This window comes from Camelus bactrianus, chromosome 1 (genome assembly GCF_048773025.1).
Source record: "Camelus bactrianus isolate YW-2024 breed Bactrian camel chromosome 1, ASM4877302v1, whole genome shotgun sequence".
NCBI classification, from domain to species: Eukaryota; Metazoa; Chordata; class Mammalia; order Artiodactyla; family Camelidae; genus Camelus; species Camelus bactrianus.
Genome location: NC_133539.1, coordinates 40,507,281 through 40,530,649, shown reverse-complemented (window position 1 = coordinate 40,530,649; position 23,369 = coordinate 40,507,281). Strand labels below are relative to the sequence as shown.

The 23,369-nt window shown below is 39.1% G+C and overlaps 2 protein-coding genes across 6 annotated transcripts in view; one reads left to right on the top strand and one right to left on the bottom strand.

Moving 5' to 3' along the window:
* The window catches only part of FILIP1L (filamin A interacting protein 1 like), a 268,750-nt gene extending 262,474 nt beyond the window's left edge, over positions 1-6,276 (top strand). Inside the window, exon 5 of the mRNA XM_010966400.3 lies at positions 1,999-6,276. Coding sequence (XP_010964702.2) covers positions 1,999-2,190 — 192 coding nt within the window. The 3' untranslated portion in view covers positions 2,191-6,276. The remainder of the gene's footprint in view (positions 1-1,998) is intronic.
* COL8A1 (collagen type VIII alpha 1 chain) overlaps positions 1-23,369 on the bottom strand; it is a 497,220-nt gene that overhangs the window by 321,152 nt on the left and 152,699 nt on the right. The window contains exon 1 of one of the 5 annotated variants that reach the window (XM_045503840.2): positions 12,142-12,412. The exons of 1 other annotated variant lie outside the window; for it this stretch is intronic. In XM_045503840.2, coding sequence (XP_045359796.1) covers positions 12,142-12,205 — 64 coding nt within the window. In that variant the 5' untranslated portion in view covers positions 12,206-12,412. Of the gene's footprint in view, positions 1-12,141; positions 12,413-23,369 lie in introns of those variants that run through there. 3 more of the 5 variants (XM_045503835.2, XM_010966403.3, XM_045503836.2) reach the window with 3 other exon arrangements.

The following is a 23,369-nucleotide window of genomic DNA, read 5'->3' as shown; positions in this document are numbered from 1 at the left end:
CTCATCATTTAGACAATATGGTAGATGTTCACAGAAATGTGCTCATTTTTGAAGTGTTTCCTTCCTTTTTTATGCCTTAATATAACTTAGTGTTGTTTTTTTCAATTGTATACTTACAGAAAATGTAGAGAATATAGAAAACATAAGAAAAATAAAAAGCATCTATAACTCCACTAACTAGTGTTAACCACTGATAGCACTGGTATATTTTCTCCTAGTATTTTCTCTTCAAATATACATAGTTAAAGCATGTATATAATCTAATCCTGCTTTTAACATTTCTGGATACACATTTTTCATCTTCAAAAGCATCATTATTTAAAGACAGCATAATATCTTCACATGATTATAGTGTAATTCATTTACTCCATCCTGATTGTTGGAGTCTTCAACTGTGTCCATTTGTCATCATTCTAAATGTTAAAACGAAGAGCCTTGCCTGCATCTCTAATTATTTTCTGGAAGAGAATGATCAGAGTATCAACATCTCACTTACTATGTTTAGGATTAATTTTTTTTTTTATTGAGGTATAGTCAGTTTACAATGTTGTGTCAATTTCTGGTGTACAGCATAATGTTTCAGTCATACATATACATACATATATTCATTTTCATATTCATTTTCATATTCATTTTCATTATAGGTTACTATAAAATATTGAATATAGTTCCCCAGGCCATGCAGTATAAACTTGTTGTTTATCTATTTTATATACAGTAGTTAGTATCTGCAAGGATTAAATTTTTTTTAAATGTCCATAAGAACACTAAAGCCTAAAAACTCTTCTAGCGCCTAGGCATAGAGAAGATTGACTAAATGTACCAAAAGAAAGCATGTTCTCCATAAAGTTTAGCCTTAATTGAAGGACTCATATTTTTAGCCAACTCTGTGTAGTGTTTATTTGCAAATCTAAATATGGTTACTATAGAAGTTAGGGGGTTTTAAAATAAGTGAATATTTACATAAAAAGATCAAGGGACTTTACTTTCTCAGTATAATATGCAAATATGGAGACAAATTTCTATAGAATGAAAAACAATATAAGATGGGTTTCCATAAAAACAATATTAGAAATCTAGGATGAAAACTATAGTGCATTTTTTAAAGATTTCTATTTTTGAGCTCCCAGTAAGGAAAGGATGACGCAACATGAGGGGGAAAAAATCATCATCATCATCAACATCTTGAGTGGTTTATAATAGGATAACTACAGTTAGCTGAGAACTTTTCCCCATCTCTTTCCCAATAAGTATTCTTATCCAAGAGTATTTTTCCTAAATAAATGAAAATAAGAATATATTTCTAAGCAAATATGAAGTAAATCAAGCCTTCACTCCACAACTCACATTCCTAGTCTAGATCATTCAACCCATGATTCCTCTCTCACCGCTCATATGTTAACTAGGAACACATATTAATACAATTCTACCCCACAATGTGACTTCTCCCAACCTATGTTCTCACTATCTTCTGCCACATAGACACACTATCTGTAGAATCAGATACAATTTTCCCTATCTAGCCCCAGTCTAATTCCCATTCTGCATCCCAAATACAACCCAATTTGAAGTCACTCCACTTCTCAACTGTGCTGGATTTCCTATCTCAGGGACATTATCAAAAGTATTCCTTTACTCTGAAATGCCCTCCCATTCCTGCCGTTAAAAATCCTAAAAGTCTTTGGAGGCCCAAGTCAAATGCTACTTTCTTTGTGAAGCTCTCTTAGACCCTTCAGTTGAAATCAACCTTTCTCTGGCAATCTCATGACACTTTATCTACTTTTGAGGGCCCTGCACACAGCACACACTCAACACTTGTTGGCAGAACTGCTTTACTGAAATTTTTTCTTCAACTTAACAATCTTTAATGTGATGTGTCCCCAGAACCTAGAGTTTTCAAAAAGCCAAAATCTCCAAGCTGACACTACGTCCTGAACAATGTCCACTTCTCCATCAACTGTACCATTAACTACCTTTTGTTCTTCTGTTTAATTCAAGATCAAAGAGGTATGCAAGCAGAGAATCCCAACACGGATCCCTAAACCAAAATCTACAGGCATCAGTAAGCTTTCCCCTAAAGCTCCCCCAGGGCCCATGGATAAGACTATTCACCACCCTGGCTGTAAGAAGCTACACGTCATAAGGACTGTCACCTCTAACACTTTCCTCCACATAGGAGGGAAAAGGTAAGTCATGGCAACGCACTGCCTGGATACGTTCACCTACAGAAATATCTGGAAAGCTGGTTACCAGTATGGAAGGCCAAAGAGGAAGGGACATCTCTCCAGGAAATGGTGAGGCAGTAAACTGACAGATGGTTCACTCACAGGTTGCTGGAACTGGTAAATATCATCCTGAAAGAGCAGCACATCTACAATTATTTTACCTATACATGTATACACATATGCACACAATCACAGACCCAGACACCCCAGTCAGATCTTCTCAATTCCTCATCCTATTTGTAATCCAACCCCAAACTGGACTATCTATCATTAGCCTCGGACAGACTGAATTCATTAGGACAGTTCAAAAGTTTTCTGGTGAACCCAGAAGTAATCCTTCATTCCACAGAACTTTATTGAATCATATTTCCTAAAAAGATGTGCTATCAAGAATTCCTAATTTGCTTCAAGAAAATTAGATTATTTCCATCAAAATGGCAAGACAATTAGAATCATACTTTAAGGTCTAAAACTATGCCTTCTCTATGACCAAGAAGAAAAAAAAAAGTGGTAATTCTTAGTTACAAGGAGGAAATGAACAACAAAAATGAGTAATAGCCAAACACATCCTTTGAGTGGCCTACCTGATAATCGCTGATGTAGTATGAACACATGACTACTGGAACTTAGTTTTCCATCCCATTTTTTCTAGTAAGTTGCCACTCCTGCATATATCAGACCACAGAATAGCACTGTTAGGCTTGTAAAGCAAACTATTTTAGATTGGAATTGCAGCTTTCTAGAGCAATCAGGACATTTGAGAGTCAAAGGTCACTAATATTGAGATCTTTTAGGGAGATATGAATCACAGTCTTGGATGTTTAAAAAAAATTCAACAACAATTTATCATCCCAAAGGACATTCTTTAATCACATCTCTTCCCTAAATCAATGCTATAGAAAAATCAGTTGATTCAACAAAAGTTTGGGATTAGAAGGCTCAAATTCCAATTCTACCTCACTCATTTGAAACTGGGCTTGGCATTCATCAGTCTAGGCCTTGAGTTTCTAATATGTAAAACAGAAGAGCTGAATAATTCTTCAGGTCCCTTCCAGTTCTAATAATCCATCAGTATGTCCAACTACAGAAAACTGAATTCAACCAGTCATCTACAAGGTGGGACTAAGTCCCCTGGCAATAAGCTAAAGCAATTCTTTTCAACATGCTGAAAACTCACTGAATCAAGTGAAAGACATGACTGTAATTCAGCATGAACAGAATAATACAATGACGACAAATAAGGCATTTTTGACAGGGAAGACTGCTATATCTCACAAAGATTCAAGTAGAAAAAAAAAATTCTACATAGAGCATGACACAACATTCTCTGCGATTTTGCATGAAGAAATGGAGGTGTCACCCTGCAAGAAATCCTCCTCACTAAGGACAGTACTTTAGCTGGCTGTCCTGGTGTAGAGAGCAGAGCAAGAGCAAAGGAGCTGCCATTCTCCACGCTCATCCAGCCAAGGCCACTTCAATGTACTGATGCCACTGTACAAATGCCCCTGGCCTACTTCAATTTCACGGGTGAGGAGAAGGAGCTGGAAGCCTGGGCAGAATTGAGCTATGCAAGTCGAAGAGAGGGACGACGTACAGCAGTCCCAGCAGGCAAGTGACACAGGGAGAAGGTGGGGAGGTCGGGTGAATTAAAAACCTGAAGTGGAAAAGTCTTAAGTTAAAGGAAAGCTTAAGAGAATAGCTGAAGGAGTGGACTACAAAAGAAGATGATGAAACTGAGATACAAAAACAATTTAAGAGATAGTTCAGAGGAAAGTACAGGGCAGTAACAGGTGGATGGTGCAGTGGGAAAACGTGAACGGTGCTTAGCGCTGTGCCTGACATTAGCAGGTAATGTTAACTGAACAGAGAATGAGTGAATGAAGGAAGGAAAGGCCATTCAGTCAAGATATGTGAGCAAATGTACTAAGAGATGACAATGGTATACATAGGGTCAGGAAAAGCAGTTATGCTGGGTGACATTCATTACTGATAATTATGCTAATGCAAAGAAAAAACACTGGACCTCCTTAGGGCAGATATCAAACAGACTGAAAAGAAGCAAGAAATAAAACAGAAAAAACAAGCATCAACAATACTCCCAGAAAAACAAAATACCCTGCAATTGTTTTACCTTGAAGAGGAGCACAAAACATGTCGCATGTTAGAGATTTTAAAATTGTTTTCTCCTATGTTAGGAGACTCCCTAAAGTACATGTTCATGCCAAGCTGCCATAAGTTCAAGAGCAGACAATATAAGAGGTACAGGATTTGTACAAAGTACTATAAAAAGGGATAGGAAAATGGCAAACTTTTATAGCAAGCAGCAGAAACTTGGCTTTAAATGGTAACACAGTTTTAATCCTATTAAGGCAAAAGTCTTTAAAATAAGAAAATCTACTCTAACAAAAGGATTACTAACCAAAAACCATGCTTATTTTAAAGCAATATGTAATACAATAAAAATGCATAAACAACTTAGAAATAGGAATACGACTTTAATTCAACAAAATGGTGATTGACCTATAACACAATCGAAATATAAAGAATTCTGCCTCCTGAGTATAATCCTGTTTCTGCAGAAATGTGGCCCTTCCAAAGAACAATAAAAGTGAGAGAAGCTATCCTAATAATTCTAGAGTGACTTTATTAAATTCAGTTTTTAAAAGGAAGCAGATAAGAATCAAAGTAAAAAAAAAAAGACATCCAAATTGTAACAAAAATTTTAATAACCTGATACTGTATGCTGGTGTCTTTCCTCAGCCCTTCATTTATTTAGCTACAATGGTATCTGAACTAATATCCTTGTAACTTTTTAGAATAAAGTATCTGTTGAACAGGAATGTGATTGATCTAATTATATGACTGATAATTACAGACAGTAAGGAAGTGATTGATGTAAAACAATTTTCTCCAGAGTTTGCTTTAAATTCCTGCTTTGGGGGATATGTGACATAACACTTAGGGTCGGACACTGAGTCTGGGGCAGAGGTATGCAAACTGCAACCTACTGGCCAAATTCGGCCCACTGTTTTTGTATATCCTGCAAACTAAGAATAGTTTTTACATTTTTAAACAGAAAAAAAAATCAAATGAAGAATATTTTGTGAAATGTGAAAGTTATACAAAATTCAAATTTCATTGTTTATAGATAAAGTTCTATTGGAACACAGCCATACTCATCTTTTAAATATATTTATTATCTGATTGCTTTTATGCTACAATGACAGAGTTGAGTAATTTTGATAGTGACTGGCCAGCAGAGCCTAAAATATTTACTATCCGGCCTTTTACAAAAAGTTTCCTGACCTCTTGTCTAGTGTGAACTAGACTAACAAGGAACTCAGGAACAAGAGCTTAAGAAGGGCTTAGTCAACTCATTTTAAAAGCAATGCTAGCAAATTTAGAATGCAATTAAGAATTTTATGAAAGCTGATGAAAATGGGGAACTTATATTTCAAGTTGTTTGTGATATATTTAGTAAAATGTGTAATTCTATGAACACACTAAAGTTTCAACTAAAGAACACGGGATAAGAACAGGTCAAAGGATTCATGCCACAAAATAATGCAAGGTGTTACTGTTGAATTTAAGGGGGGAAATGGAAATATTTCTAGGACTCCCAAATTCCTGGTATTTTTCAAGACAGCAGAACTACTGTCCATGTTATTTGGAGAAAGATGTGTAAATTTGTACTTTTAAATGTTCATAATTGTTGTCAAGAACTACTTGTTTAATCATTTGCAAAAATCACGAAACTTATACACAGTAAATTAAAACAAGCACATGAAGGTTGGTCCATTTGTTACAAAATCTTCAAGTACAGAATGATGACATGTCGTTCTTTCTCTCTTTCCTCTCACCTTTTAAAATTTATCCTAACCCTGTTTTTTGCCCTTTAACATTTGTCCTAAAATAATATTATTTGCATTTTGACTGAACTACGTCAATGTGTAAATCCCATAACGTAAGCAGACTATGTTTTTTTCCTCTAATTCCATTAGAGTGTCTAATAGGGCCAAGCATGAGAGTCAATAAATGATTTTGAAAATGACACGCCCTGAAGTTGATCCTCTGTTCTGTGTTATAAACATCTACTGTAGATATTCCAAATGTGAATTTTATATGTAGAGGTAATGCTTTACAACATCTATTATGATTGGCTGCCTAAGGGTAAAATTAATGCTATAAAAGCCTAACTTTGGTGTGAGAAAAGAAAAAAACACAAAAAACTTTACTTATTCAGGTTTCAAAGACTCAAGGTGTTCCCCAATCTCACAATTCCCAGAAGGAATTCAGCATAGATAAGGCAATGTGATTTTAAGGATAAAATATTACAACAAAAAATTCACAATGCTCACTTCAACAATCTGAAACAAAATGAACAATCACATTGATTCTAGGTGACAAAAGCTGTCACCAGTAGGAATTATCAGCTCATTTAGAGAGCAAAAGTCTGTTGTCCTTTCAAATGCGTAATTTCAAAACATAAGTTATAAAACTAAATCCAAATATGGTTAGAATAAAACGCAAGTAGACACAGTTGTCAAACAAGGACTTCTAATGTATTTTTAAAAAAAGAAAAAGCAGCATCTGCCAAACCTGTCAAAAGCCTGAGTAGGATTTTGACAACTCTTCTAGTAGACCAAGTTTCTTTAGACACAGAACTCCTACATTAAGGTCTCCAAGATGTGGGTATGAAATATTAACAATTATTCAATGAATAAATTCTTAATGAGTGCCTTCTAAATACCTAGATTGTACTCTAGGCCCTGAGGATACAGCAAAGAACAAGATAAACAAATCCCTGTTCACATGGAGCTTACATACTAGTGTGGGGAGACTGTAAAAATTTAAAAAGGAAAATAATAGTTGGTGATAAGTGCTCTGCTGAGAATTAACATAACATGGTAGATGGCTACTCTAGTCTGGCTGAACAAGAAGTGCTTCTTTCTTGATGATGTTTGAACTTGGGTCTTAATGTTAAGAAAAGGTCAGCCATTCAAAATTGAAAAGGACAGCCCAGAAAAGAAAAAAGAACAACTATTGCAAAGAGCTAAGACAGAATAAGATTGGTCTGTTGAGGCACAGAATGAAGACCAGTGTGACAGCAGAAAGTAGGAGTAAACAGTAGGAGATCTGGCAGATACCAACCATGGAAAGCAATCTAGGTTTTACTCTGTGTGTAGTCGGGGAGCCACTGGAGGGTTTACGCAGGAAGGTGGTCTGATCGCCCACTCTGGCAGCTGAGTGAAGAACAGTCTATAGAGGGACAAGATGGAAACTGGGAGCCCTGCTAGGAGTTTACTGCAGAGATTAAGGCAAGTGAGGATGATAGCATGTACTTTAATGGTGTAAAGAAACAAACAACAACAAAAGGAAAAAAGATTCAGAATGTTTTGGAAGTAGAGACAAGACTTGATAGTACAGACATGAAGGGTAAACGAAGTAAATAAATGAATAAGATATGCCAAGGCCTTTTTGAAACTGAGTAGTTAGTGATTTAACTTACTGAGATAGGGAAAACTGGAGGAAAAGTAGATTTGGGGAAAAATTCAGTTGACCACTTGACATTCCGATCAAATAAAGTAAGGACCTCAAGAAGACAGCCAGGTATGTGAGCCTTGAGCTCTAGGATCAAGTTTGAATACCTGGCAAGAGATTGTTCCCAAAGTCCAATGGTATAACCTGCTTATTTGTGTCTCTGAGTAATCAGTGCTCTTTTAGAAGAATAAACTTTGGAAGACTAACAGACATAATTTGATAATAGTAATGTATATGAACAAAAGGTTTAGAAAATCTGAACCTCTTTAAACTGATAAAGGATTGTTATTTTAGAGATGAGATTTTTATCACTGATAATTAGAACAATTATCTCTGAGAAATTTAAGTACACAGCCTGGTTTCTGACTGCCTATCTATGAATCTCAGCCTCTCCACTCACCAACTGTACGACACTGGGCAAATCATTTAATCTCTTAGTGCCTCAATTTCCTCATCTATAAAATGGGGATAGTAGTAACTATATCCCTGCATACTTGTGAAGATTAAGTGAGCTAGTACATGTAAAGCAATCAAAACATTATCTGGCACAGAGTAACCACGCAACAAATGCAAATTAGTAATATTATCTGCAGTCTCCCTACAGTGTACACAGAAGTGTCTTCACATTTCAGTTTTCTAGTTAGATGCTTGGTAAGAGATGGCATCAAAGACACAGAATAAGCTAGGGAAGTACACAAAAAACTCTCCTCAAAAGAAGTAGGGGCCAAGAATTTTGCAGACTGCTAAAAATATCCTCTTTAAAATTAAGCTAAAAATATGCCAGTCATTCCTAAATCCGTATCTCCAGCCCTAACCCAACCCTGGAGCTCTGGACTCATGCACCCAGTTGCCTATTAACATTTGACTTGGTAATTTAATAGGCATATTATACTGGAATAAAAAAGAAATCCAATCAGTGTTCTCTTTAGTTAAGTGAATGATCAAGTGACCACTTCCAAAAGCAGAAACTCCTAGCTCTGATCCACAAGTCACAAAATCCATGATGTGAATAACATTCAGCTTCACACTGACGAAGTGCCAAGTTTGGTCAACTACATGAAATCTCAGGTATTGTAACTGCTCACTTTCTCATTAATGTTTTGTATCCATGATTCTACTGCACGTATTGTCTACTACAAATCACTTCAAATAATTTCTTAAGGTAGGCAGGGAAAAAGGAAATAAATGAATGAAACGGAGTATTAGATTACATTAGACTACTCCTAGGCTCTGCTGCCTGAGGCAGACTGTGCTGTACACACCTCAGCAGAGACAACTATCAGCCATCTTATCCTGGTACATGACTCCAATCACCACCAATGATGTTACCAATGAAGTGACCAGATAGCCAAGGTGAACAGTTTCAGCAAAATTCTAATAGCATGGTCTCCCACTCTCAAATGTCTAGACTGGATGAGAAATTATGTCTACGTATATATATGATCACCAAAAGCCCTGTAGCATGCATTCATTTATTCAGCTATTATCTATCAAACACGAGTGAAGTGCCAGGTCCCCTGCTGGGCTCCAGTACAACGCAGAATTCTAGTACAGGCGTACCTTGGAGATATTGCAGGTTCAGTTTCAGATCACCACAATAAAGCAAATATCACAATAAAGCAAGTCACATGAATTTTTGTTTATACCATACTGTAGTCTGTTAAATATGCAATAGCATTATACATTAAAAAGTACATATTTCAAAAATAATTTATTGCTTAAAAATGCTAACCAACGCAGGGTTGCCACAAACCTTCAACCTGTAAAAAAATGCAGTATCTGCAAAGTACAGTAAAATGAAGTATGCCTGTAGAAAAATGAAAGGTCCTGAAGAGCCATAAGATGTATGCAATAAGGGTCATATGCAGATCAAAAGCTTCATTTTAGTAAGGGTCTTTGCGTTACCTACCACATCTAAGACATGAAAAAAGCAAAAGCATAGTACACTTCCTTACACAATAGATAGCTGGGTAGTTTAGGCAAGTGTCATACATACTGTGTGCCAATGTCTGGGCATCCATGTGTTTGCATAGTTTGATCTTAGAAAACATATACAAGAATTCTTGACCATGAATGTTGGGCCTTTGTTGTAGATGTAGACTGCTGATTAAATGACTAAAATGCTCCATCACCTTGCCACCATATGTGTGAACTGGAAACAGGTAATAAGGAAAGACGTTTACTTTTATAGGCAAGAAGGGTAACACACAACAGGAATGAGGGCATTATTACAGCTATCTTTCCTTTCTCTAACTTAAGGCACTATTTCTCCTTTGACTTTCAAAACAAAGTATTAGTCTGATCTTTCTTCATTATTATAGGTAGAATCAGGAAACCTGAATTGGTGCAGCTGTGATTTCTTCTGAATTAGAAACACTACACAGATTAGTTAGACAAATCACCAGTAAATAATCAATCAAGGAGATCTCAAGGAAGCATATGTGCTCACCTAACTTCACAGCGGTTAACAAAGGGCCTTTGATAAACTTAATATTAGCAATTCTCAAAACTTATTCTTACAGCTAGAAGGAACGTAAGAAGCAGGGTGATCCTGGGGACCCCAACATATTATCTCGATGGGAATCCTGGCAACTTAGATGAAAGAGGCTGTAACACTTTAAAGTTCTAACCAGATTCAATGTTTGGAACTGTTGGTTGGCAAAACCCTTGAAAAGATGATCTCGAAGGATCCCTCATTTTACAGATTATGATAATGATGCTCAAAGAAGCCACACAGTAATTGTGGGAAAAATGTGACTTTGAAAGTCAGGCATACTTGACTAACTTCTTCCCAGATCTCTTCCTTGCTGAACATTAACTTTTCTGTTTCTCATCTATAAAAATGAAGGTAATGCTTACCTTTTAAGCATGTTATGAAGATTAAATGAATTCATATTTATGAAAACATCTGGCACATAACAGATAATACATGTTAATTTTCTTCCTTCCAAAGGGTGACTAACTTGAGAGACACAGCTGGTGAGAGGCAAGAGGCAGGACTAAAATCAAGAATTAAGATCCCCTTCACCACTTAAAAGGAATTCAACTATTTCTTAATTGGCCTTTATCCTTGAATCATATCATAAAATATGTTTTTTAACACCTGAGTTGTAGGGGGCAGGATTAAAGTAAATGTGGAATATCACAGCCTGCAAGGAAAGGTATTCATGCCTTCAATCAGGGATACGTTTACTGGAAACAAAACTGCCAAAAAGTCAGGAGGTTTAATCAAGGAAGTATTATATTGGCAACCTTTTAAAAAATGACATCTGCTCAGTATGTACATGAAGTCTGCCTTTCTGGAAACAATGCTGTAGTAGAATTTTGTTGTTTTTAGTGGATATTTCACAACTCATATTTCAAGATTAATGTTTGCAGCAAATATGTATCAACTGTTAATCATGTGCAGGGCCCTGTGGACTCTACAGATGTGAATTAGGCTTTTGCTTTGTCCTAAAAAAAATCTTAGAATCTAGTAAAGAAGAGAGGTAGATTTGGAAGAATGATTTTTAAAAAACAAAGAAAAAACCCACCAAATTGTACATTAAGCCACGGGACTTTAAAAGTTCAAGGCAAACCTGCAGTGAGGAGTTACTTAAAGCTACCTACTCAATAATAAAATGTTCACTGCATTGGCAGTGGGTACACACAGCATAATAAACACGGTCTGAATTGTGTTAACTGAATTCTAGTTTTGTTTCTGACACCAACTAGCTGTGTGAACTTATGCTATTTGAAATCTTTAGGTTTCATGTTCCTCATCTGTAAAACGAGTGAGTTCAAGTGGGATCTCTTGTCTCCTTCAGACTCAGAGTCCAAATTACATGATAATGATAGCAAGAAGAACTGAAGCTAGCTTTTATTTACCGGGCACATATTATGAAGCAAGCACTGTGCTAAAAGTACATCATGTGTATTATCTTCATTTAACCTTCACAACAAGCTTATGAAATTGGTATTACTATTCTTATTTTACAGATGAGGAAAAGGAGACAAAACAGTATTAGAGAGCTGGAGTTGCGATCTGAACAGAGGACTGTCTGAATTTAATCCAGGAGTTAACCCTTAACCATTACGCCCAAACTCCGTCTCCGTGAAAACTGTCTTATCCACTAAGAAATGAGGAAAAGAAAAACTGCCAGGAAAAGGGTCCTTCCTGACTATAGGCCAGATCTGAGTTAAGGTCACACGTGTCTGTTCTACATGTTAGTAAGCCTCTCGCACCACTTGCTCCTCGATGCTCGCGCGCTCCCACAGCCATGCGCCCCATCGCGGGGCGAACACGGTGACGACCAGAGCCTGGTCCGGGCTGAGGCGCACGGACCGGCGGGAGGTTGGGGGAGGCCCCGCAGGAGCGCGGGGAGAGAGAGGGTACCTGGACTGCTGGCGGCTCCTGCCGGCTGGTGCTCCCACCACTCGTCTCCAAGATCGTCTGCCATCTCCACGCAGGACTCGACGCGGGCTGAGCGCCAGGGAAAAGCGGGAGCTGGCCTGAGCTCGCGCTGCCTCAGAGCCCAGCGGCCGGCGTTGCAGCACGCGTAGCCTCTCCTCAGGCTCTGTCGCCTCCGCCCCGCGGCGATGACGTCATAACCTCCGCCCCGCCTCCCCGGCAGCTGCGCCCAACTCGTGGCAGTTTCTACACCGGTCCTAACTGGCTCGCTCAGTCTGGAGACTCAAAGTAAATCCTCACAAAAGCATAAAGACAAGAAGACACGTAAAAAAAAATTATAGTTTTTTAAAATGCTTCTTTTAAAACCTTTTTTTAGGTTTTATTTTTGCCGAATAGATATTGTCGAAAGTGCGAGACGAGATGCTAAGACGATTTTTCTCTGTTCAGTTTCAAAGAGCTTGAGTCGCGGGAGAAGACCAGAGCACGTGGGTGTGTTTTCGTTTGTGTGTCAGTGTTTTGAGCATCCATGTGTTTGTACTTAGAAAACGTGCACAAGAACTCATGATTGTGAATTTTGGGGCTTTGTTATAGATGAAGGTACTGTTCTTTTTATACTGTATGAGTAAAGAAAATGTTGATTGGTATGGAAGTGGTCGCCCACCGACAGATCCAAGTGGTCCGGAGAGTTTAGAGTCAGCCTCCCTACACCCACTTCGGTTACGGTGTCCCTCACCCCGGTTTTGTGAAACAAAGAAGGAAAAAAGAAGGGAGCCCACTGCTGCCTAAGTGTAGGTAAGAGACCTACAGTGCTTGTCTCACTCCCTGAAGTGGCGGCAGAGATGGGCAGGGAAACCCCTCTGGGCGGCGAGTGCTGGGGCCAGTTTTAAGTGTGGATGATACTTTTCAGGGCAGTCTTCGCACACAGAGGTGAAGGTCATACAAAGATGTGTTAAGTATACACAGTGTCCGGCATTATGATTGGAATAGTGGTTTAAAGATGAGTAGGATATATCCCACTTACCAGATGTCACCAACTCTAGTAGAGGAAATACAAAAATTGTAAGAATAAATGTGTAAACTAATGATAGGGTACATCCTCGAAAATGACTAGGACCGAGACTCTTAATCTGATGAGGATAGAATTAGCCATAAGTGAAAAATTACCCGAAACCCACCCAACTAATATATGGCTTATAGATGCATTCCTGCGTAGACTTTATCAGTATGCTCTAAACGTCCTAAAAGGGAAGATATTAGATATAAATGTGGCAAATGTAAAATAATCTGTAATCATCAAAAGTAATGTATCTTTCATGAGGAAATGTAGATGGCAGAAGATTATGGTGGTTGATTGAAAAGGAAAGTTGTTAAATACTAATATGGAAAAGGAAGTGCCAAAATTAAGAAGTCTGTCAGTACCACATTCTGGAGAGTATGTGCATCAATGAGAATTCTTACACATTACTGCCATGACTGTAAATTGATAAAACCACTTAGAAGAGCAATATGGCAAAATCTTGTAAAGTTCAACATAATGCATCTTTTGATACAGCAGTTTCCACTCCTAACTGTATACATTTAGGAAGCTCTTGCATGTGTGTACCAGGAAACTATAAAGGAATATTCACAAGTGACACAGTTAATAATAGCAAAAAAGTGGAAACGACCCAAATCTGTTTATATAGGATAACTAAACTGTAGCATAATCACACAAGCAAAATAAATGAATAATAATACATATTATCTACACATAATAATGTGGATATATTTTGGAAACATAATGATGGGTTTAAAACAGCCAATTCCCAGGTGCCATTTTTTGGAAAATAAATATCCTACTTTATTTCACAGCATCAACTTCCAGATGTCCTCAAGTCTTTTTTTATTGAAGTATAGTCAGTTATAATGTGTCATTTTATAAAGTTCAAATACAAGGAAAATTAAAAATTCTTTAGGCAAAAAATACACATGTGATTTTAAGATAAGAGAATAATAAGCACAAAATTCAGGATATGGATTGGCAGAGGAGGGGAGTGGTCAGGGACATGGGATTAGAAAGAACAAAAGTAAATGTAATTTAATGGTAAAGTTCTAATTCAGGTAGAGTGGGTTTGCATGTAAGTATTATGCCTATAACTTATAGGTACATTACATATATGTTTGTGATATGAAGAACACTTATTTATATAATTTAAAATACAAAGGGAAAGATCCACTTATAGAAAATACAGATTTTCAGTAGTTAGGTGCTATTCACTAAGGGTTCACTAAGATTCCAGTAATAGACCCTTTATCTCAAATGACACTCAAAACTGCCAGACAGTCCTACTGCCTTTCCTATGTGAGTTCACTTTCCCATTCTCTGATCTTACCCCAGGATCCGTCTTCCTCTTGGCCCTGGATCCCAACTACTTTCACCTTCTTCTAACCTCCTTAACATCAGTAAGTGGCAGCACCCACCCACTAATTTATTCTCGTCTGATTTATTGGTAAGTCTGGTTGGATATATCTCCAAAATATATCTCATATCTAAACATTTAACCATCCTCTCCATCACTTTCATCAGTACAGCCTTGGCCTGAGATAGTTATCTCTTTCTTGGACCACTGTAATAGGCTTCTAACCACTCTCCCTACTTCTTTTCTTGTCCCACCTCAGTCTTGCTTCCTCACAGCAGTCAGGATCATTATGAAACTCCCCTATTTATAATGTTTCAGTCATATCTCATCACACACCCCCTCTCCCATCATCTTGGGGACTGTAATTAAATCTCTCTTATTCATGACTGTAGCCCCAAGACCAAGGATAGTACCTGACACAGAGTAGACACTCAAAGTACATTGCTGCCTGACTGAATTTGAACTGCCTTTTCTCTGTTTTACTTACCAAACAGCCTTCTGATAGTTCAGTTTGTTTCCCAAGTCAGCTTTCTTTCTGGCAACAGACATGAAGTGTCAGCAAACTAAGGCCTCAAGCCAAATGCAGCCCATAGCTTGTTTTGTCCTGGTGAGCTAAGAATGTTTTTAGCTCAAAGCATTGTTAAGAAAAAGAAAAGACAAAATAAAATGAACCAATAACAAAAAGAGAAGAAAAATATGCAATAGAGATTTTATGTAGCCCTCATATATTTACTGCCTGGTCCTTTGCAGAAAAAATTTTGCTGACCTCAGATGATATTAGCTAGCCAGCCTAAGTTGTACATCCATTAAACTGTTCTATTTATCAGTGACTCAACATCCTAATTTGTAAATCAGTCTATTGTGAAATCCTTTACCCTAGAGTCTGATCACTTCATCTAACATGGAGAAACTCAAGCTGAAACAGGTCTTTATCTGCTCCCTCTTCCTGTGCAGTATCTGAATAAGTACTGTGAGAATTTGAAGGAGGAAGTATTCATTTCTTAATGGGATGAACTGAGAAGCTGTCATAAAGGAGGTGGTCCTTAAACTTGACCTTGTCAATGGATGTCGATTGGCATATTGTTTTGGACAAGTCATTTCACCTTGCTGGGCTTCACCTTGCTCATCTGTGAAACAAAAGAAATAAATTGAATGACTCCTGAGGTCTCTTCCAACTCCTTGCCTTAATCTTGAATGCCAGACCAAGAATTCTGGATATTAGGGTTCATTAGATGCAAAGGATGTGATGAAAGTATTCTCTTAAGAAAGCTAAATTGGTGTTACTGTACATGTTAGATAAAAGATTTGAGCAGAGCTTTCTGTCTGGAGTGGGTGTGACACAATACTCACCCCCTCAGTCTTTGGCGCAGGAGAGCCCCTGGGCAGTTGCTTCACGCTGAGGGTAACCTCATCTCCTCATTCCAGTGTTATACAAATATTGCCATTTTTATGGATATTGTTATGTAAAACAGTTGGGAAGGAGTGGATTAGAAGGAGGGAAAAAAATGTTTAAAGGCTGTTTTGTGAAGGTTCACCATACAGCCTGAAAAATGCTTAATCAGGGCAGGGGTTCTTAGTTCTTGAACTCAGTCTATAAATTTACTTCAGGGAGTCCATGAGCCCCTGATAGTGTATTCAAATTTTTGCATCAGATGGGCCGTGATAATGATGATAATAACAGGAGCAGCAGCAGCAGCATGTTCCAGGTACCTCTCTAGGTGTTTTATATCATAATTCATTTAATTGTCCTCCATAAGGTACTATACTGGATTGAATATTTTCCATTTAACACTCTACCTTTCTGTGCCCTACAACGCTCATGTCCCCTGAGCTCTGGCTTCAGATTTGAGTTCAGCAAATTGCAGATGACAGTAAGAAATCAAAGGATGAGAGAAAAATGACACCCTATATGTCCTCTCTTCAAGGCTGGGACTTGGGGGAGGCAAACAGAGGCCCAGGGTGCAAAATGTAAGGAGTCACTCACTCTCAGGCTGGCACTTGCGCAAACCTGAGAGTGAGTGCCTCCTTAAATGTGCTGGAGGTGCCTGCTTGCCTCACCCTAGTCCTGGCCCTCATTCATCTACTAAAGGCCACAGCTCCTACTTACTCCCTTTGCAGTTTGGGGGGTGAAATGATGAGTTTAGTCTTAGACCAGGTAGAAACAAACAACAAACAAGTAAAGAAATAGATCATTTCAGATAATAAAATACTCTAAAGGAAATAAACAGCAATCATGACCTGGCTGGGAGGGTAAGTGGAGGAGCTTGGCAAGAGAGAAGGGTGGAAAGGGAGGCAGGGGCCAGAACTGGAAAGGCTCCTCAGCCATGATAAGAATTTCAAGTGGGAAACCCTAGGGGATTTTTAGTCTGGGAGATCTGCTTACATTTTCCAAGCTGGCTGGTGTGCAAGAACAGTTGAAGCAGGAAGAGGAGTTTGCAGGCTGTTGCATTTATCCAAGTGAGATAGCAGTGGCTTGGAGATGGGGCCTTTAGGAGGTAGTTTAGTAATGAGAGTGGAGCCCTAATGAATGGGTTTAGTGCCCTTATAAGAAGAGGCCAGAGAGCTAGGTAGCTCTCTTTCTACTGTGTGAGGACACAACAAGCTGGTTCTCTATAAATTAAGAAGACAGTGCTCACTAGGAATCTGACCATGCCAGCACCAGGATCTTGGACTTCCTGCCTCCAGGATTGTGAGAAATAAACATTTGTTGTTTAAGTCTATGGTAAGTTGTATGGCAGCCTAAGCTGTCTAAGATTGCTGGGCCTCCACTATTCAGACGTCAGGTGGAGGAGGAGAGACCACAGAGCCCGGGAGAGAATGGCCAGAGAGGGAAGAGCAGAGCCAGGCAAATGTGATTGTCATGGAGATAAGGAAGAAGAGTGGTCCCCAAATAAGGGCATGCTGCTAAGAGTCAAGGAAGAGAGGGGATAATTACAGGAGTCAGGTTCTTGCAGAGGGGAAACGGTTGGAGATCCAGAGCCAAGAGAGGAGATGCCATCTGACATGAACAGTCATTTCATTGTAAAGAGATTTGATGGCTGCAAGATTTGATGGTGTTCCTGTGGCTTCTGTTTTCTCAATGAATTCTGAAACCTAATAATGATCTAAAACAGTGGTTCCCAGTTCTGGCTTTGTGGTGGAATTTCCTGAAAATGTTTGTTATAAATACAAACTCCTGAGTGCTACCTCCTAGAGGTTCTGATTGAGTAAGTCCTAGATGGGGCATGAGAATTTTTTCTTTAAGAATTCTCCGGAGATCTGATGCCTACCAGTTTTGGGATTTGATGACATTTTAAAGGCATAAATGCAGAGGAGAAATGAATCAGGTGGGTTGCCAAGAAAAAGTTCAGCAAGTGTGTTTTTTTTTTTTAATTTATCAAGTGAACCTTTGTAATAGTGATTTTATCCACAATAAAGAACCACTGACATCCCCTCAACCCCAGCAAACATATACCACTTTTCACACATACATGAAACCAAAGGATCCCTTGGAATTTACATTCTAAAAAGAGTCCGTATGGATTTGATTCATCTGTATGGGGTTGGGGTTTCACTTTGTCTCACGGATAACCAGTAGTACTAGCACCATTCATTTAAATAGTCTTTTTTCTTCAGTTCTTTGCAGTGACATCAAATAACCAAGTGTCCATGTGTTTGTGGGGCAATTTTAAGACCCTCCATTCTGCTCCACTGGTCATTGTTCATCTCTGTTCCAATATCACAGTATCTTTATTAGCCTTTTCATATTTTTCTTCCCTTTGTCTATTTGTGTATATATTTAGGGTGATTTCCTCAGATGTAACTTCCAGTTCACTAACTGTCTCTTCAGTTATGATTAATATGCTATGCTAAATCCATTGAGGGAGTATATATATATACATATATATTTCCCCCCACTTGGGAAATCCACTTCTGTGTTTCTGCTTTACTTTCACATAGTACCATACTCACAATACGTCTGGCACCAGATGTGTGGGTTTTCCACACATCAAGCAATTCTCTGTGATACCACACCAGCTGAGTGTTCTGTAATTCAATTTAGTTCTGACACTAGCTGGAGTTAGTACACACTCTGTAGGTTAAGGGCTTAGTCCCACAAGACTGCCCACCCTCCTGCTTAGATGCCAGTCACAAGGCCTCAGTTGTCACCTGTGCTTCTGACTTATCAGTTATAAATCAGAGGTTCTTCTGCACACCCTCCTTGGGTTCAGTAGTTTACTAGAAAAGCTCGCAGAACTCAGAGAAATACTTATACCAACCAATTTATTGTATAAAGGATGAACAGCAAGATGAAGAGATGCATAGGGTAAGGTTCAGAAGGGTCCCCAAGTGCAGGAACTTCTGTTTCCATGGAGTTGGAGTGTGACAATCTCCTGACATATGGTTCTGTTCAACCTGGAAGCTCTCTGAACCCCATTCTTTTGGGGGTTTTATGGAGGCTACATTATGTAGGCATGATCCATCATTAACTCAATCTCCAGCCCCTCTCCCCTTCTGGGAGGATGGGGAGTGGGTCTGAAAGTGTCAAGCTTCTAATCATGGCTTAGTCTTTCTGGTGACCAGCCTCTATCCAGGAGCTCACCAAGTGACACTTTATTAGAAGAAATGATTCTCCTACCAACCAGGAAATTCCAGGGAATTTAGGAGTTCTGTGTCAGAAACGGGTCAAAAACCAAATATTGAAACAAAAGATGCTCCTAGTGCCTTTATCACTAAGGAAATTCCAAGGAATTTAGGAACTCTGTGTTAGGAACCAGGAGGCAGACACAATGCCTTTTTAATCATACTGTCCTCTTCTTTCATTATGACTTTGAAGCAATACTGCTGATTCCCTGCTCCATTTTCCTTTGGCCCCTGACTGAGCTTCCTTGCAGCTGTAGTAGACCATTTCCGTCATACTAACAACTTCCCTCCCTGACTATCCCTACTGTTTGCTTCTCTGGCACCACAGGAGCTTGTTCAGCCCAAGGTTCAACGAAGTTAATGCTCCCAAGAGCAACCCTAAACCAAAGGGAAACAGGTGTTAGTAGATAATGCTCCAAATTCTCCATCCTTTGGTGGCACAATTCTGAAATACATTTCACAGTTTATAGCCTTTCTGTTTTTCCTGTATCCTTTCCCCACTCTCTAACTTGTGCTTCCTGAGATCCCTCCCAAATAATATGCCTGCACCCAAGTCCTGGTCTCAGGGTCTGTTTTGGAAGCAACCTAAATTAAGATAGTTGATATTGGAAATACCCTAGAAAACAGACCCTCAAGACAAAATTTGGGAATCAGTTTTCTCACTGTTAAGATGGTAACAAAGATATAATTGACAGCAGTAAGAAGAATGGTAAAAACTTCTCATGTACTATAGCATCTCAATGACTAGGACACAGTCCCTCACCTGTGATAGATTAGGATGAAGTACAGTTAGAAGGGGGAAATCCTGGCTTGTGCGTTAGCTTTAACACTTAAAAGATATGGGGCAATTGTAATTATTAAGATTGTGGAGTTACTGATTATTATAAATTCTGAATATGCTGAGAAATCCAGAAGTGTTTAAAGAGGTCCTTCTCTTCTGCAACCAGAGACCATATTTTACTATAAATTCAGGTCAGAGTTTGATCAAAAGGGTGGCAGAGCTCCAAAGAGATTGAAAGCACAGGCCGTCATGTTACCTATGCTAAAATGAAGTCCTAAAAGAGAAGGAGAGGGACTGAGACTGAAATGGAGACTTTTTTGTAGATGTGTTGAGTTTCCAGAATCCCTAGATTCTTGAGCCTTCTGGGCTGACAGAAGGGGCCCTTCTCCCTTGCTGGAGGAAAGTGACCTCTCATTACCTGGGGACAAGTCAAGGCCTCACTTAGTGATGTTTGAACCTTCACCTCCCCTCATTACTTCCTCACCAGTAATTAGAGTTAGATCCCGGTATAGACAGACTGGAAGATACAGCCTACAAGAAAGGCTATAGATATAGATATAGATATAGATATAGGTATAGATATAGATATAGACATAGATTTCAGCAGGAACCACAAATTTCATAAGGTAATGGATCTTGAGAGTATTGGACCAACAGTGTGTGAACCTGGGTAGGAGAGAGGTTACTAATACAGGGCAGTGGCTGATGATTTAATGTCCTATCAAGTCCTGGCATCCAGTGGGGATGGCAGCTTCAAGCATAGACATAATGGTAACCTATAGTAAGTGAGATGGAGACATCAGGATTATTAAGGAGATGCAGTGGTGGGCTTTAGAATGGATTTATTATGTGAGACCAGAGAACCTACCAGCTGACTGTCTCCCCTGGGAGAGGGCCCAGAAGATAGTTCTTACACTAAAGCCATAAGACTGCAGTAGTGTGTGGGCACTGACTTAGTTGAGAGACTCAGTGGTGACTGTCCTGTCCAGGCCAGAGATGACAGTAGGAGATGCTCTAGAGTCAGTGAGTAAGGTAGAATTCCAGAACAGCAAAAGCAGTTGGCAGCACTTACATCAGAAGCAAAGTGAATATAATCATCAGTCAGGGATTCCTTGAATGTAGGTTATCTGAGGTGTTTCACAGACCATGGTGCTCCTAGGGGCAAGACAGATAGACAGCTAGTAAGGGTATCTAATGACTTATGTAACAACAACAGCAGAATCAAGAGCTGGTAAGCAGAAGGCAGATTTTAACTGCCAAAATGGAAAAAGATGATCTTTGGACATGTTTCCAGACATAAGCCAGTTTTCAAACTTTGAGTCCTTAGATTAAAGGGAATCTGGATCCCCCTGGGGAAGTTCTCTGAGACACAACCAGTATATATGATATGTACTCATACCTTTTCCAAAGGAAATTATGGCCATTTTTTGGGGTAATTATACACTGAGGAAATGGGAAATACCCAGCTCTTTCAAGGACTACTGAATACAGGGTAACTACATTGATACAGAGAATCCAAACTGCCACCATACCCCCTGTTAGAGTGGGGCATACAGGAGCCAGGTGATTGAGTCCTGGCCCAGATCTGTTTCATGGTGGTTTTAATGGGTCCATCAACTTATGGTCATCTCTGCAGTTGCTGAATGCATAATTGAGATGGATATACTTAGAAGCTGGTAGGACCATCACATTGATCCTCTGACCTATGAAGTAAGAACCTTCAAGGTAAGAAGGTCACATGGAAACCTCTGAAACTGCCTCCCTTTACCTTACTCCTTGCAAAGATACTAACTCAGAAGCACTGCCTCACTCTAGTGGAATTGCATAGATTAATGCCAAATGAAAAGACTTAAAGGCTGCAAGGGGTTTGGTTTACCAGTATGGTTGTTCAGAGCCAGGGATGGACCATGGCAAATGATGGTGGATGACTGTAAATGTAATCAGATGGTATCTTCAGGCATAGAGGCTGTACCAGGTGTTGTATCTTCGGCTGAACCAATCAACACAGCCTGTAGTACTTGCTTTGTGATTTTGATCTGGCCGATGTGTTCTATTCAGTTCATATCAGGAAAAAAGATCAAAAGCAGTTTGCATTCACTTGAGAAAATTGAGTTTGTATTCAGTCAGAGCTGTGAATCAGGGCTGGTTAGCTCTCCTGATCTTTGTCATAATACAATCCAAAAGGACTTCAATTATTTGACTCTTCCTCAAAACATAACATTAATCCATTTTATTGATGACATAGTATTAATTGGATCTGAGGAGGAAGAAATGGCAAGTACTGCGGATGACCTGGTAAAATACAAGCTAAAGGGTGAGAGATAAATTATAAATATTCAGGGGCCTACAACACTGATTACATTTTTAGAAGTCTGGATATCTGAGGCATGCCTGGGTATCCCCTTCAAGGAAGAGGAAAAGTTATTGTATCTTTCATCTCCTAGCACCGACTACCTATTCAAGAAATAGAAACAGTGTTTAGTGCACCTCTTTAGATTTTATAGCCTATGCCACACTTGGAAATACTGCTCTAACTCACCAGATGAGTTGAAAGGCTGACAGTTGTGAGCAGGGCCAAGAGAAGAGAGGGCTCAGCAGTGGGCCTAGGCTGTGATACAAGCTCCTCCTCCTCTTATTTCATAATGATGTGGCAGATCCCAAGGTGCTAGGTGATAGTTGATGATGCTGTGTGGAATCTGGCAGGACCTAAAAAGAGAATTGCAGCACAAACTCCAGGGTACTAGGCTAAAGCCATACCTCTGGCAACCAAACCATTGAAAAAGCAGCCACTGGCATGATACTGAGTTCTAGCAGAAACTGAGCATTTGACTACGGGACATCAAATGATTAGATTATCAGAGTTGCCCTTCTGGACTTGGGTTTTGCAAGGTTGGGTGTATACAGCAACAACCCACTGAATAATAGAAATGGTATACATGGGATCACATCTAAGTAGGTCCAGAAGTCATAAGTAATTTACATGAACAGGTGGCAAAGATCTCTGTCTTATATTCCTCACTCACACCTATGGCTTCATGAAGTGTTCCCTATGACCAGCTGATGATGTTGAAGGAAATATTCATGACTGGTTCAGGCTTGATATGTTATTAGAGCTGGAAATGGACTGCTACTGCACCACAGTCCCACTCGGGGAGGGGCCTTAACGGACAATGGTGAGGAGAATCCTTCTATTGGGCAGAGCTACCAAATGTACGTTTAGTCATCTTTGAATGGAGAGAGTAATAGTCTGAGCTAAAGATAAACACAGAATTTCAGCAATAGTGAATTGTGTGGCTGAGTGGGTCAAGGGCCTGGAAGATATAATATTTGAAGTTCAATAGCAAAGAGATCTGAGAAGAGGCATGTGAAGGGAACTAATGGGGTGGGCAAAAGTGTATGGATCTTTGTCC